At 38.0% G+C, this 13963-nt stretch overlaps 1 protein-coding gene across 1 annotated transcript; it reads left to right on the top strand.

Moving 5' to 3' along the window:
- The first annotated feature begins 970 nt into the window (after window positions 1–970).
- LOC145500733 (uncharacterized) lies at window positions 971–13144 on the top strand. The gene is made up of 5 exons (XM_081480258.1): window positions 971–1150; window positions 2472–2575; window positions 8949–9093; window positions 10354–10542; window positions 12143–13144. The coding sequence occupies exons 1-4, from the start codon at window positions 1045–1047 to the stop codon at window positions 10506–10508; spliced, it is 510 nt and encodes a 169-aa protein (XP_081336384.1). The 5' UTR covers window positions 971–1044; the 3' UTR covers window positions 10509–10542; window positions 12143–13144.
- Window positions 13145–13963: the final 819 nt, after the last annotated feature.

Below are 13963 nucleotides of genomic sequence, written 5' to 3'. Positions count from 1 at the left end.
GTACAATATGAGAAATACAGAAGCCATACTTGCCAAGGCTCGTTTTAGAACCGATGTTTTTAAATTCTCATTTTTAAATCGCATTGTAGATTTATGGAACGGCCTGCCTGTAGCTCAGATTAGGACAAGTGATCAATTATCATTGTTTAGTAAGAAAGTGAATTAGTTTTATATTAGCAAATTTAACTTAAGTAAGGATAAATTTTTATAGTTTTCTGATCACTTATTGTTGCTGCGATTTGTCTATGCTAGTTTTCTATGTATTTTGCATTTTGTCTCAGGCAGTTTATTCAAAATAAGGAATCTAGAATTCTGTATAAACTGGCCTAATTACTCAGATATCTCCTTTTTATACTTGTACATATATTTAATTCTTTGTTTTTGTTTTCGTTTTGATTATCTGTGCAATTGAATTTGAGTAAATAAATAAATAAATAGATAAATAAATAAATAAATAAATAAATAAATAAATAAATAGGTGGTATCTTTTAGGGGTCAAATAGAGCTCGAGCCACACTGACAACCAGTTGGTCTCGGGTTTAATTCAATTTTTTTCCACGGGCATTCCAGTCTTCAGCTGTTTTTATTAAACCTGTATTTTAATGAAAAGCCTGCGAAATCTCGCCCCCCCCCCCCACCCCTCCCCAGAACGACCGGCTGGACAGCCTTAATTCTTCGCTCTCTGATTGTTTTCGTTTGTTAATTGTTGGTGCGCACCTAGAGTGACATGTGCGCATTCATCAGCACAAGCGGTGCAGTTGGATCCCATTAATTCAAACGCGGTTTCTTTCGAGTTTCCCGTTGTTTCGATCTCAAAACCATTCACCTTAGATTTGCCATTTATTCATTTAGTATCGGCTATTTCAAAATCCCGCTGGGTCGAGGTTGAAATGTCCCTTTGTTCAACATCATTCAGGAGTCTGGTAACGAACTGAACTGCAAACCGGTTTTATCCGGTTTTTCTCGCGTTCGTCGTGAAAAACACGAGGCCAAATTTCGGAAAAATTGTCGTGTGAACGTTTGTTTCAAAGAAGCGTAGCCAGAATGGCGGATGACAACGAATGTAAGGTGTACGTTGGTTCCTTAAATTTTAAGACAACTGAAGAAGGTCTTGAACGTTATTTTAGCTCATGTGGAACAGTTATTGATGGTAAGCTTTACTTTGTATCTTTGTCGTCAATGATCTCAAGGGAACTTAGGCTAAAGATTTTCTCTTTTTAAGCTCAAACAATGATCCTAGCACTGACGTCTCGTTTCTCCTGACTTCTACACGGAAGCTCACTTAAAGAGCCCTGCGTTTCTTTTTATCATTTGTACTGGATTCTCGGTTAGATCGACCGAAATACATGTCGTTTTGCTGCGTTTTATAAAGATTGCAGTTCTTAGAATATGAAATGTAACAGTCAATTCGAAAATTTGAACACTCCCCACCCGGGGAACCCCCCCGGCCATTTTCAGGCGGCCAAATTGCCATCACACCCGGGGAACCCCCAGGCATTAGACATTTAGCATTTTCAGTCGGCCAAATTGCCATCCCAGGGGCAAAAATGGTGTTCAAATGCCACCTTAGGTTCATGTTAGGCGATCAAATGCCCCAACCTCAAGGGCAGATATACACAGTAAACCATTGGACAACTGGCTTCAGAAGGGTTATTTTGTACATGCTTGTAGTAAACTATAGAAGGGACTAAATTTTCACAAGTGAGACTTTGCATTTACCTTCAAACATGGTACAAACCTTGTGAAGTTATTGGGTTTTTATTCTCTTGATGCCCTCTGCAAAGCCTTGCCATGATCTTGCGGCAACTTGGTCAAATCCGATCCCCCCTATCTTTCCCATTTAGTTCTCGAGTCACCGTTCCATTGTACATTTCTGTATATCATAAATTCTTAAAATGTGTGATTGCTTTTTTAATGATTTTCAGGAAGCGTAGTAAAATATGCCAAACTAACATTACAATGACCATGAAAAATTTGTGGCTTTCTCTTATCTAGCAGTGATGTGGCCATACTAAGGCAAGAAGTGAACGCAAGGGGAAAATTGCTCAGCAAGACATCTTTTGATGTTTAATTAACACAGCAATTTTCCCCTGTGTTCACCACTTACCCATGGTATGCCAGTGGAACACTAGTGGATTTTTATGTACATGTATTTGTCGCAGCATCAAAAATTGCAAGGTGTTGTTCCAGACAATATCCATAAATTGCTATGTGATTTGAAATTGGATTATTGAAAGCACTATGCTCCATGTATTCTGCCTTTTTTGTGTTAAAATCAACATTTATGATCTAGGAAGTACCCAAGACACTAAAACGCCATCTTTCTGGGGACAGTGTTGGCAGTGTTACCAGGATTACCCCATTAATGATAATCATTCCTTGTGAGCCTCTGCAACCTCACATTTGTACAACTGATGGCAGAATCACTGAATTTATTTTCAGGCCGTAAATTTCTATTGTTTTGTTTACAGTACGTGTTATCACAGACCGTGAAACTTCAAGATCCAGAGGGTTTGGTTTTGTCACTTTTGAAAATGCCGATGCTTTTGCAAAAGCACTGGAACTAAATGGCCAGGTAATGGTTATATTATTATGTGGTGAAAAACTGTTGTTCTCATTGTGAACTTAGGTTTCGTTACCTGACTGTCCACTGCAGCTCTCTGATGTAAAGAGTGGTTGTACATTTTTCTTCATTGACATATGACCTTGTGCAGAGAAAGCATCAGGCCAGATAGGAATTGACTCCAGACATTTAAAGAGCCAATGAAACTTGGTGACTGGTTTATTTTGGTTCTTTGGTTGTATTATTCAAGAAGAAACTAGATTTCAAAAGCTGCAAAATTTCTGGGTGGTAATTGAGTTAATGAGCCCATAATTCTTTCTGTAAAATTTTGAGGTTTTGATGGATCATTTGCCGTGTGTCATTATGAAATAACTGAGCTACTGCGCACGCTCTCATTAGTCGATAGGTGTGTTTAAATGAAACTATGTAAACACGGTTGTGATGTTTCAGATTCACACGTAATTTTGGGAATTATTTTATAAAAACAATAGAGCACTTTTTCCATGTTTACATAACCTTTTCTAGACACTCTGCAGGGTCCAAAATTAACTTTTTTCGGCAGGCGCCAACTCACGACTGAATTTTTTTTCAGTTGCCATATGGAAAAATGTGTTCGCCAAAAAGTGTCAATAAAATTTTTCCTTCGCAGTGAAACACAAACCAAAATTTTTGGTCGCCACGGGCTTGCTGGCAAAAATATTTGCAATCGATGGAATCGGGAATCAAACCAGTGCTGAAATCATCTTTTGACCACTTTGACAGATCTACATTTCCACCTTTTGATGCCCAGAGAATATTTAAATCTTCATCTAATTTCTTCGCCGATGTTCCGTCTCCACTTTGTAATAAATTACGGAAAGATTTCAGAACATCTTTGAATACCACATCGCCTGAATAGATTTATGGCGAAAGAACGCATGGGGCCTCTTGCACCCGCAATACGTATGTTATGGGAACCGCTGAAAAAACATGGCGGCGAAGCTTTGCACTGATCATAGCTGTAAAACGTTGTGGTAGATTTATAATAACAGGAAAATCAGTTTTATACTTTAAAAGCAGCGGGAAGGTAAAAAGGAAGTGACCAATTGGCGGGCGGCTTTGAATTTTATTTTAATCGATTTGGCTGAAAATCAAAGTTATTGTTTGTTTAATTATCGTGGCATGAAATAGTTAATCGCTTGCTGGCAACCAGTTGTGAAATTCTGGTCACCAGTGCAAAATTTTTAGTCGCATTGGTGACCAGGAAAGCGCAATTTCGGACCCTGCTCCGGGGTTGGGAGAATTCTCGAAAGTTATGCAAACCCTTGTCAGACTACGTCTCGGGTTTACCTAACTGTCTTGAATTCTCCCAACCCTCCTTGTATTTAGATGAGGGCATGTAAACATGGAAAAAGTGCTCTATTGCTTAACTGGCAATCCTCTGGTTCATTCCATCTCTTGTTGAATCCCGTTTATTCCCATACACCCCACCCTCTCCCTTTGTATCTTGGCCCACAGTCATGGTCATCAAATTTTTGTGTAGTGCTTAAGTACAGTCGAACCTCCTGTAAGCAACCACCCAAAATGCCAAGCTTAGTTAGTCACTTATGGGAGGTGGTCTCTTACGAGAAATTAGGCCTTATTGGGTCAAAATTTCACCTCATTAGCATCTGGTGACTGCAGAGTATGGAACGCCAGAACTGTCTTATGATACTTTTGTTTATTATATTGGGTGGTTATGGCATTATATTTAGTACTTATGTTATTATATTCAGTGATTAACTCATTATACTCAGTGCTTATTCCATTATACTCGGTGCTTATGTCTTTATATGCGGTGCTGTCTTCATTATATTCGGTGCTTATTCCATTATATTCGGTGCTTCCCTCGTTATATTTGGTGCTTTCTTCGTCATATTAGGTGCTTTTTTCATTATATTCGGTGCTGTTTTTATTATATTCAGTGCTTTCTTCGTTATATTCGGTTCTAACTTTGTTTGGTGTTTTCTTTATTATTACGGGTGCTAACACTATTATATTCGGTGCTCTCTTCCTTATATTCGGTGCAAAGGCCATTATATTCGGTACTTCCTTGTTCGGTGATTACTTCATTATATTCGGTGCTTACTTCATTATATTCGGTGCATTCTTCGATATGATCGTCACCAGTCTTCGCAAGGGGCCGTACAATTTCGAGGTAGTCTAGGGAAAGCCGGGAAAAACGGGTGTCACGAAAACTCAGAGCCCGAAACCTCAGACCCCTCGAAATTAAAAACTCAATTGTTATCACCTGAATTGCTCCATGGCCACAATGGGGCGAGATGTTTATCTTCTCCGGTTTATGTTGTCGTGTCGATCAAACGGTGAAAAACAAATATTGAACTTCTCAGGTTTATCGCTGTCGCGTCGGTCAAACAGTGAAGAACTAACAAGGTTTAGAACAGCAGCCGACACTGTTTTTCAAAACAGACCTTTCTTATGTAATCGTATGCAGCAAAAAATGCGTTGTTCTCTGAAACATACTCGTTTGATCGCAATCTGCTTTTTGACTTTATGTGCGTTGCGCGATAAACCTGAGAAGTTCAATATTTGTTTTTCACCGTTTGATCGATGCGACAACATAAACCGGAGAAGATAAACATCTCGCCCCATTGTGGCCATAGAGCAATTCAGGTGATAACAATTGAGTTTTTAATTTCGGGGGGTCTGAGTTTTCAGGGTCTGAGGTTTCGGGCTCTGAGTTTTCGTGACACCCGTTTTTCCCGGCTTTCCCTAGACTACCTCCAAATTGTACGGCCCCTTGCGAAGACTGGTGACGATCATATCGAAGAAAGCACTGAATATAATGAAGTAAGCACCGAATATAATGAAGTAATCACTGAATATACTGAAGTAATCACCGAACAAGGAAGTACCGAATATAATGGCCTTTTGCACCGAATATAAGGAAGAGAGCACCAAATATAATAGTGTTAGCACCCGTAATAATGAAGAAAACACCAAACAAAGTTAGAACCGATTATAATGAGGAAAGCACTGAATATAATAAAAACAGCACCGAATATAATGAAAAAAGCACCTAATATAACGAAGAAAGCACCGAATATAACGAGGGAAGCACCGAATATAATGGAATAAGCACCGAATATAATGAAGACAGCACCGCATATAAAGACATAAGCACCGAGTATAATGGAATAAGCACCGAGTATAATGAGTTAATCACGGAATATAATAACATAAGTACTAAATATAATGCCATAACCACCCAATATAATAAAAAAAAGTATCATAAGACAGTTCTGGCGTTCCATAGCAGAGGCTTAGCCCATGTTTTAAACGGTTCATTCATGTAAAAAGTCAATTTTGAGAAACAATCTGGTACTTTTTCAATGTTGCAACACCTTATTATCCAATTTTCGTTCTGTTATCTGTTAAGTGATCATTTATGGGAGGTTAAAAACAAAAAGTTTCAAACTTTTAGCTCCAAAGGTTTTCGCAGTCTCTTACAAGAGGTGGTCGCTTACAAAAGGTTTCAGATATAGTGATTTGACTTAGAGTGTTTTCGTATTTTGGAATACTGGTCACGGAGGAGAGGAGGTTGCAATCAGAGGTTTGACTGTAACAAAATTCCTCTCACAGTTTAGGGGAATTATTATCCGGCTTTTCCTCTGAGATTGGGTCTCCTTGATTTGAAATGTAAACATCTTGAAACTATTTTGATATTTTATTGTCTCTATTTTATTGTCTCTCCAATCACATTAGCAACTTGTTCACTTGTTAGTTTTGTTAAAATACTCTAAAAAAGTTACTGAACAGTAATTATAAGCAAAGGCATTTTAAGACACAAGCAAGTAAAAATTAGCAATAAAAATGAATGACGTTTGGGAGTCATCTTGACACCATTTTCGAGTTCAAAAGGAAGGTCGTAAACTGTCAGAAAGATTAACATTATAATAAATAATTAATTACATCTGTATTTGCAAAGTCATGCAATGTTGTTCGTTTTTATCGCTAAGTTTTACTTGCTTGTGAACAGTAATTATTCCTTTAAAGATACTAATACAGTCGACTCTTGTTATATAGTGGACACCCACATCATTCAGGGTACTTAGTAGGGAGAAGGCGCAATAGTTGGGGGTGGGGGTGGGGGTGATGATGAAATTGCACCAAGTTTTGGTTGTGAAGTGTTGCACATGACCTATACTGGTTTCTTTTTAGGTTGAAACTTGTATATTCAGTCAATGTTGATGAAAATACTGTACAAACTAGTGAACATCTCAAAACTACAGAAGAAGTACTTAATATATTAAATACTTCTGAGTTGTGTATTTTGACAAGAGTAGAACAATGAAGATTTTTGTTTCAGACCACATGAAGTGTCTGCAATTTCAAAGTAACAGGCTGGAGGTTGTTTAGGAGAAATATACATTTCTTCGTACAGTAAAACCCTTATTAAGCGGCCACCCTCGGGAACGTGAAAGGTTGCCACTTAATAGACGTTGGCCCCTTAATATGGGTTGGTGTACACGTACTTTGAATATTTTTTTCAGATCGGGTTGATTGCTTGGTGAACATAGCGTCGCCATAATAAACATGCGTCTGAATGTTTTGTTTTTTCAGTCATCACAAAAAAATACCTCTTAGTCGGTGTGTCGAGTATGTTACGGGTCAATGGGCAAGTGAGTGAGTGAGTGAGTGAGTGAGAGATGTATGTATGTCACACCAATCAGATTGGATCTACTATAAACAGCCAATCAAATTTCTTGCTGTAAAGGTAAATGGTATGTGAGAAGATCTGATCCCGATAAAGTTCAGAATGGCCATATTCATTCTTCTATAAAAGAGGAGGAAGTATTCATATATTGGGTTTACTTTGACATTTTCTGTGGGTTAGGCTGAGGATTTTAGTTAAATGAACGAGATGAGCCTTGAGGTTTGAAACAGTTCGTGAGTTCGTAGTATGCAAATGCAGCGAGATATTTTTATTTTTAGTTAAAGGTAACTTGATACTTTTGTTTTTCACAAGGAGTAAATTCAATTGGAGGTCATGAATCATCGCTTCTAGTTCTTAGGACATGTTTTAGAGGGGACGAGACTTTAGATTTGAAACAGTTCTAACGTTTACAATAGGAAGTGCGGGTAACGACTGTTTTGTTCTTGTTGCATGCAAATATAACAAGATATTTTTGTTTTTTAGCTACAAAGTGTAATGTGACACTTTTTTTTACAAGGGAGTAAATTCAATGAGAGCGGACAAATCGTCACCATTCTTTCCCACGATATGTTTGCTATCTTTAGTAACAAATGGTAACTTAACACTTTTGTTTTTTATATGGGAGTAAATTCAGTTAGAGCTGACAAGTTATCGGTTATTGTTTCCAGGATATTAAACAAAAAAGCTTTCATTTCTGGACGGTTTTTATGTCTGCAGTAGCAGTTTAATAGTTTTATTTGATGACATTCATTTCAGTCCGATATTTTTTAAGGTAAAAAGTATGAAAACTGTTCAAATGTTCTTTGAAGACTGCGCGGCACCAAGTTAAAGTGCAATTTAATTAAATCAGACTTTCAACGTGTCAGAGGTTTTTTTCTCTTTCTTTCTATTTTCGGTGAAGTTGTGTTGTGTTGTGTTGTGTGAAAAGGTAAACTTACGTCTCGTATAAAATGCGAAAAAGTCCCTAAATTAACTTGAGTATTTTTGAGCAAAAATTCCTCTTGGGGGTTGGAAGGGTTATGTGATCGGTGAGTGAGGGAGTTATGCATGTGCGTGTGTCACACCGGGTTGTATCAAAGAACGAATCAAATTGCCTGTTAGAAAATAAGATGGTATCTACATTAATCTGGAGACATGTCAGATTACTGTAGTTTGTTCAGTCAAGCATTTTATGGCTTACTATTTAGCTATCTTACCATGACCGATGTGACACCGCAACCAAAGAAAAAATGTCAAATTAACCAAATCATTACTGTACCATGAATGCTCCTATCTCCGACACTTCACACAAAAAAATAACTCTTGCATGCCTTGCGTGCCTATGTTTCTCTGTAGTGGTGGGGTGTCCTTATTTGAAGGGTTTCTGGAAGACTAGAGTTAACTGTATTATTGTCTATGATCATTGTTATTGTTACAAGTTGCTCAAATGGAAAGATTGTATCTTGGAGGCTATGCTCCTTTTGGCCAGCACCAAAATTCACGGCCTCTGACCAGATCTGATTTTCTGAACAACCACACTGTTTTCATTCCATACTCTCAGCCAGTCAGATTTGTCAGATTTGACGGAAAGCCTGTGAGTTGGTGTTGAGTCCATCCAGAGGGTGGCTGACCAAACGGAGTGCGGCATTTGGAAACAAGATTGACAAGGACGCCCTAAGTTAAACATTAGCTGTTTGTTATTTTTTCTAGGAGCTTGATGGTCGGACGATCACAGTGTCAAAAGCTAATGCACGAACTGGTGGCGGTGGAGGTGGGGGTGGTAGAAGGGGTGGCCGTAGAGACTATGGTGGTGGTGGCGGCGGCTTTGGTGGTGGAGGACAATATAGAGGTGGAGGTACTGTATTGATACACACCATACTGTTGCTTCTCCCAGAAGATTTTTTGATGATGTTTTAACAACTTTCTGTTGTTAACTTATTGAAGTGTAGGAAGTGTGTTTGTGTTTTTAGTAATTTTTTCTGTAAACAAGTTATGGTCATTTTCCTAATGTAAAGGGTTACTATAGCAACATTATGACACATGAAAAATTCAAAAGAAGCTCACTGATTGATGACCCCCATACAACTAAAAACAGTCATTTGGTTAATACAGGCACTTGTGGGTGTCTGTATAATCAGGGTTTAACCCTTCAAGCCCCGGAGAAAAACCTTATTTTTCTAAAATGATAACAGTAGATCGAAATACCACAAGTAATATACTATGAAATGTGAAGGTGAATTAATCAACATGACACGAGCGTCGGACAAAGAAAAATTCTGAGTCCCCGACAGGAATCGAACCCATGACCTCCCTAACACCGGGCGGGCGCTCTATCCACTGAGCTACGAGAACTCATGGAGAGCAAGGTCATTTAACTGAGTTCATATATGATAGGTGTCCTGCATACTGCTAGGATCAACGCTATCGAATTCATCGTGAGTAGTGATAAGTTAATAAAGATGGTGAGTTCTCGTAGCTCAGTGGATAGAACGCCCGCCCGGTGTTAGGGAGGTCATGGGTTCGATTCCTGTCGGGGACTCAGAATTTTTCTTTGTCCCACGCTTGTGTCATGTTGATTAATTCACCTTCACATTTCATTACCGAGCTTAAAACTCACCATCTTTATTAACTTATCAAGTAATATACTAGTTGAAAGGTATTGTTTGGGGTATGTCCTAAATCACCACAACAGACATACTAGATGTTGCAAATTGAATTGAGGAGTCTGCAAAGTGAAAAAATGAAAACGGTAAAAAATACCTTATTCCTTGCATATATTGAGTATACCCCCAAACAATAGCGTAATTTGCAGCTCTGGGTGTGAAGATTTTTATCAGATATTCACTTGACCGTAAAATTGTAAAGCGCGAAAGTTTCAAAAACTTGAGTGTTGGTTAATCAAGTCTGATACAGGAGGGAGAATGATTTTGTGGTTCCAATGTGAAGATCTCTCAAAGATCCTTTTGGTGTCCAAATTTGAAACGAATTGGCCAAATATTAAGCTTATTCTAACATTTTGTGCCATATGACACTAATGCGGTTTAAAGGGTTAACTGGTTTGTAGTTTTTAGTATGTTCTTTGATTTAAGAACTTACGCATATCTTCCATTCACAGGCGGTGGTTATGACAGTGGAGGCTATGGAGGGTATGGAGGAGGTGGAGGAGGCTATGGAGGAGGAGGTGGCTTCGGAGGAGGAGGAGGCAGAGGCTATGGAGGTGCAAGCTATAGTGGAGATAGGGGCTATGGAAGTGGTGGTGGCTACTATTAAGAGGAGGTTGTGGACAAAACTACTGGCATTAAAGGTATAGTGTGTTGATGCTCTTGCATTTTAGTTGATAGAGCAGCTTTTTAATGATGTAAATAGTAGTGAACAGAGACTCGCAACACTCAGGTTTGTGCATTTGCTCATCTCTAGACTGAGGTAGGCACAAGCCTAGTAGTGAAAAACAGTTTTGTCCTACTCAAGGCTCATCAGCATTGTGTAAGGCATGGTGGTAATGTGAAAAAGTTCTCATTTCTCCCACCTTGAGCAGTGATTGGATCTCACATGGTGGAGCAAATGCACAAACCAGAGTGTAGTGAGACCATTCTCACATTAAACATTCATGTGATTATTATGCTCCTCAGGATAATAAGTGCTCTCTTTGAGTAACTCTTTGTTCCATAATGTAATAACAAAATTAATGTTCTGATGGTTAATTTAAATTTGTGGCTTGAGAAGACCCTGTTTTTCCATTGATCTCTTTTTCACAATGATATTTCCTACAGAGGAACACGACAATAAATATTTATTATTGCACTACTTAGCTTTCTCTGGCTACATGTGTGTTGGATCCCAACCACCACCTTAACTTAATAGTCATTTGGAGGAGTTGACCTAAAAGAAAAGAGCATAAATTTGTCTGCTCTTTTTGTAGTAGATGGACATACATTATTGATCTGTTTTCACAGTTTTCATAATTTGCAACAATTCCTGAGCCCATCAGGCAAGATAGCACTACAAGCTTTGACCATTTTAGTCACCATGGCCAGTGAAAAAATCATTTGGCAACTAAACAAACAGGTTGCCAATTTGGTGACCGGTGCAGTACAAAAGGTTGCTTGCTCATCAGCAAGGTTTTCTTTTGTATATTCACTAAACCAAATGAATTCAACTACAATTTTTGCATATTTGTCTTCCTTACCTGTTTCTTTTTTCTTTTATTTACTTTCCTGGACAGTAGTTTAGACTGTTCAACAGATTAAAACCAGCTGCAAACGAAAACTACATGGAATAGTGTCAAAACATTCTTCACATAATTTCAATGTGGGCTGGCCTTGGTTAGCCGTATTAGCTTCATGTTAAGTGACTCAAAAACAGAAAGAAAAAAAAGCTTACATTTTGGCGACCAAATTTGTCTTAGGGGCGACCATTTTATAGAGTGAGGTCACCAAAAGGCAATTTCTGAAAACCTTGAGCTTTGGAGTACTGCAAGATAAAAATAAAAGGGAAAAAGCTAACTGTCGGCACAAATTAGTACCTTAAAATGCAAAGAAATTAGAGTGCTTTTTATTTATTTAACTGCTTTATTGTGAAATGTATCAAAAACAAACGATAAGTTATAAACTATAAATAAATAAATAAATAAATAAATAAATAGCAGTATCCTCTTAAATGTTTGAATTGGAATTTGGAGATGTTGGTTTTGTATTGAAAGTTAATATCACTGGTTTCTCTGTAATGAGGGGTTGAGGGAGGTTTTCCTATAGAGAATGTGTGGGCATTTTGCCACAATCAGGGGAACTGTTTGTACATGTAATAGAGAAATGTGTGTATTAGAGAGGTGCCAGAAAGGAGAGGGTGTGGTTTTGTTAATTTTTCCTAACAATTCGATTTGTTCTGTTTGTCCATTCTCACAAAAGGCCGTGACTGGTAATGATCTGTACTGCTCCATGATTCAACTGTGTTCCTGTCAATCTGTTATTCATTGATGAGCTGAGGTGATAGTAGCAAGAGAAATAAAATTCAGTGTGCCGTCCTGAAACTTGATGAATGATAAACCTCAGCTTATGATGTTCGGTGCTCTGAAGTTACATTGACCATGTGCTCTGAAAACCTCAGCTTATGATGTTTGGCTTGTTGAAGATCCATTGATCCATGTGTTATGCAGAAATGGCTCCTTGTATAAAGACCAGCAGTTCATTATTTTATCATTGACTAGTTTAGTTGAAAGCATAATTATTAAATGAATTCTTTTCTATATTTGTTCACCTATTGTACCACATTAAAAAAAATGTTTTATTGTGTCCATTGCCAGTGATAAAAACTCAGCACACAAGTAGCAAGCAAGGTTCACACGGGTTTCCACTCTAAAACTCAAGTTTAGTTTGGTATTTATTTTTACGTTGATGGTTATGAGTTTGCCTTCTAGATTTTCATGGTTTCAACCTCCTACTCATGATCGTTTATGTTTTGTAATTTGACATTGTAAGTTGGAAACACTTTGTTCAGCCGATGACAGCCGGCAAAATACCAGTTGCTTTATCTGGACCGAAGTTTTTTCTACAGGTCTACGGCACTCTTAGAACTCCATTCTGCAGACCTTGCTTTGCAAGATTTTTTTTTTTTTTAAAATCAAGGTAATTGCTGAACAAGAAAACAGTTGTCAAGACCCTGAACCATGTATATCTTACGTTTCCGGATTGCTTTTAATGTTAGAATAGTTATGAATTGACAGTAGCAAAACTGAGGGAAAGAGGTAGACAGCTTGGAGTCTAAAGTGATTTGGAGCTGACTTACTAGATGTTTTAGATCAGCATCTCATATGTCAGTTTAATGTTGATTCAGGAATAGTGACTTAATTTCCATGTCGTGTGATATGAATGTCCTGACCTTTAATAAAACGTTAATTTTTTGACATACCATTCCCCCTCCAAATTTCACTGTTGCACTGATAGGAGGTTTGAATCATCCACAACTCCAGAAAAATAACAACTAGTGGTGTTTAGGATTAGTAGAATACGCAAAAAAGAATTTTCATGTGAATTGAAATTCCCTTGGTGTACCTTGTGAGAAACATTGATGGGAGTGAGTGGGAAGGGAGATTGAAAAGAGGTCTCTTTTTAAAATAAGCACAATAACTTATGGTTTTCTGCTGATGATAAAAAGGATGTAGGGGTTACCCAAGCCTGTTTTCAACTATCTTTTTAGTTCATTATTTAATTAATCCTCCCTTGTCAAGATGTGTTGCATAGTATGATCTGTCTTGGATATAACAAGTGGAGTTGGCGAGGGTATGTGACGCGAATGTTGAAATCTATAATCTATGTCGGACCAAAATCACCTATTTTCCATACCCTGTTTCAGACCTGAGCGAAAAATTGATGGCCCATTTCGGACCTCCAAACTTAGTACGTTTACGCGACGCTAATACTTGCCCGGAGATAACCAAAATTGGCTTCCATTTGCGTATACATTTGGAAAGGGCGAAAAAAAAATCCAATGTCTCTGCGGACGAAAATTGTTACTTGTATACAAAATACCCAAATCCAAGCCAGACTGAAATACAAATCCTATTTCAGACCAAAATGGTCAAAATCTATACCTTTTCCAGACCAAACCCAGTGATTACCCCGTCCCCCTCCCTGGTTGAGTTGTCTTTCTGCAGTGTTTCATGGCAGTTGAAAATAAACAAACTTCTTAAAATGAGTGATGGGTGTGCGCGAGTGTTGCTCAGAAGTTCA

The sequence above is a fragment of the Orbicella franksi genome, chromosome 10 (assembly GCF_964199315.1).
Source record: "Orbicella franksi chromosome 10, jaOrbFran1.1, whole genome shotgun sequence".
Taxonomy (NCBI): domain Eukaryota; kingdom Metazoa; phylum Cnidaria; class Anthozoa; order Scleractinia; family Merulinidae; genus Orbicella; species Orbicella franksi.
Note: the sequence above shows the minus strand (reverse complement) of the source record. Positions and strands in the feature narration are given on the sequence as shown.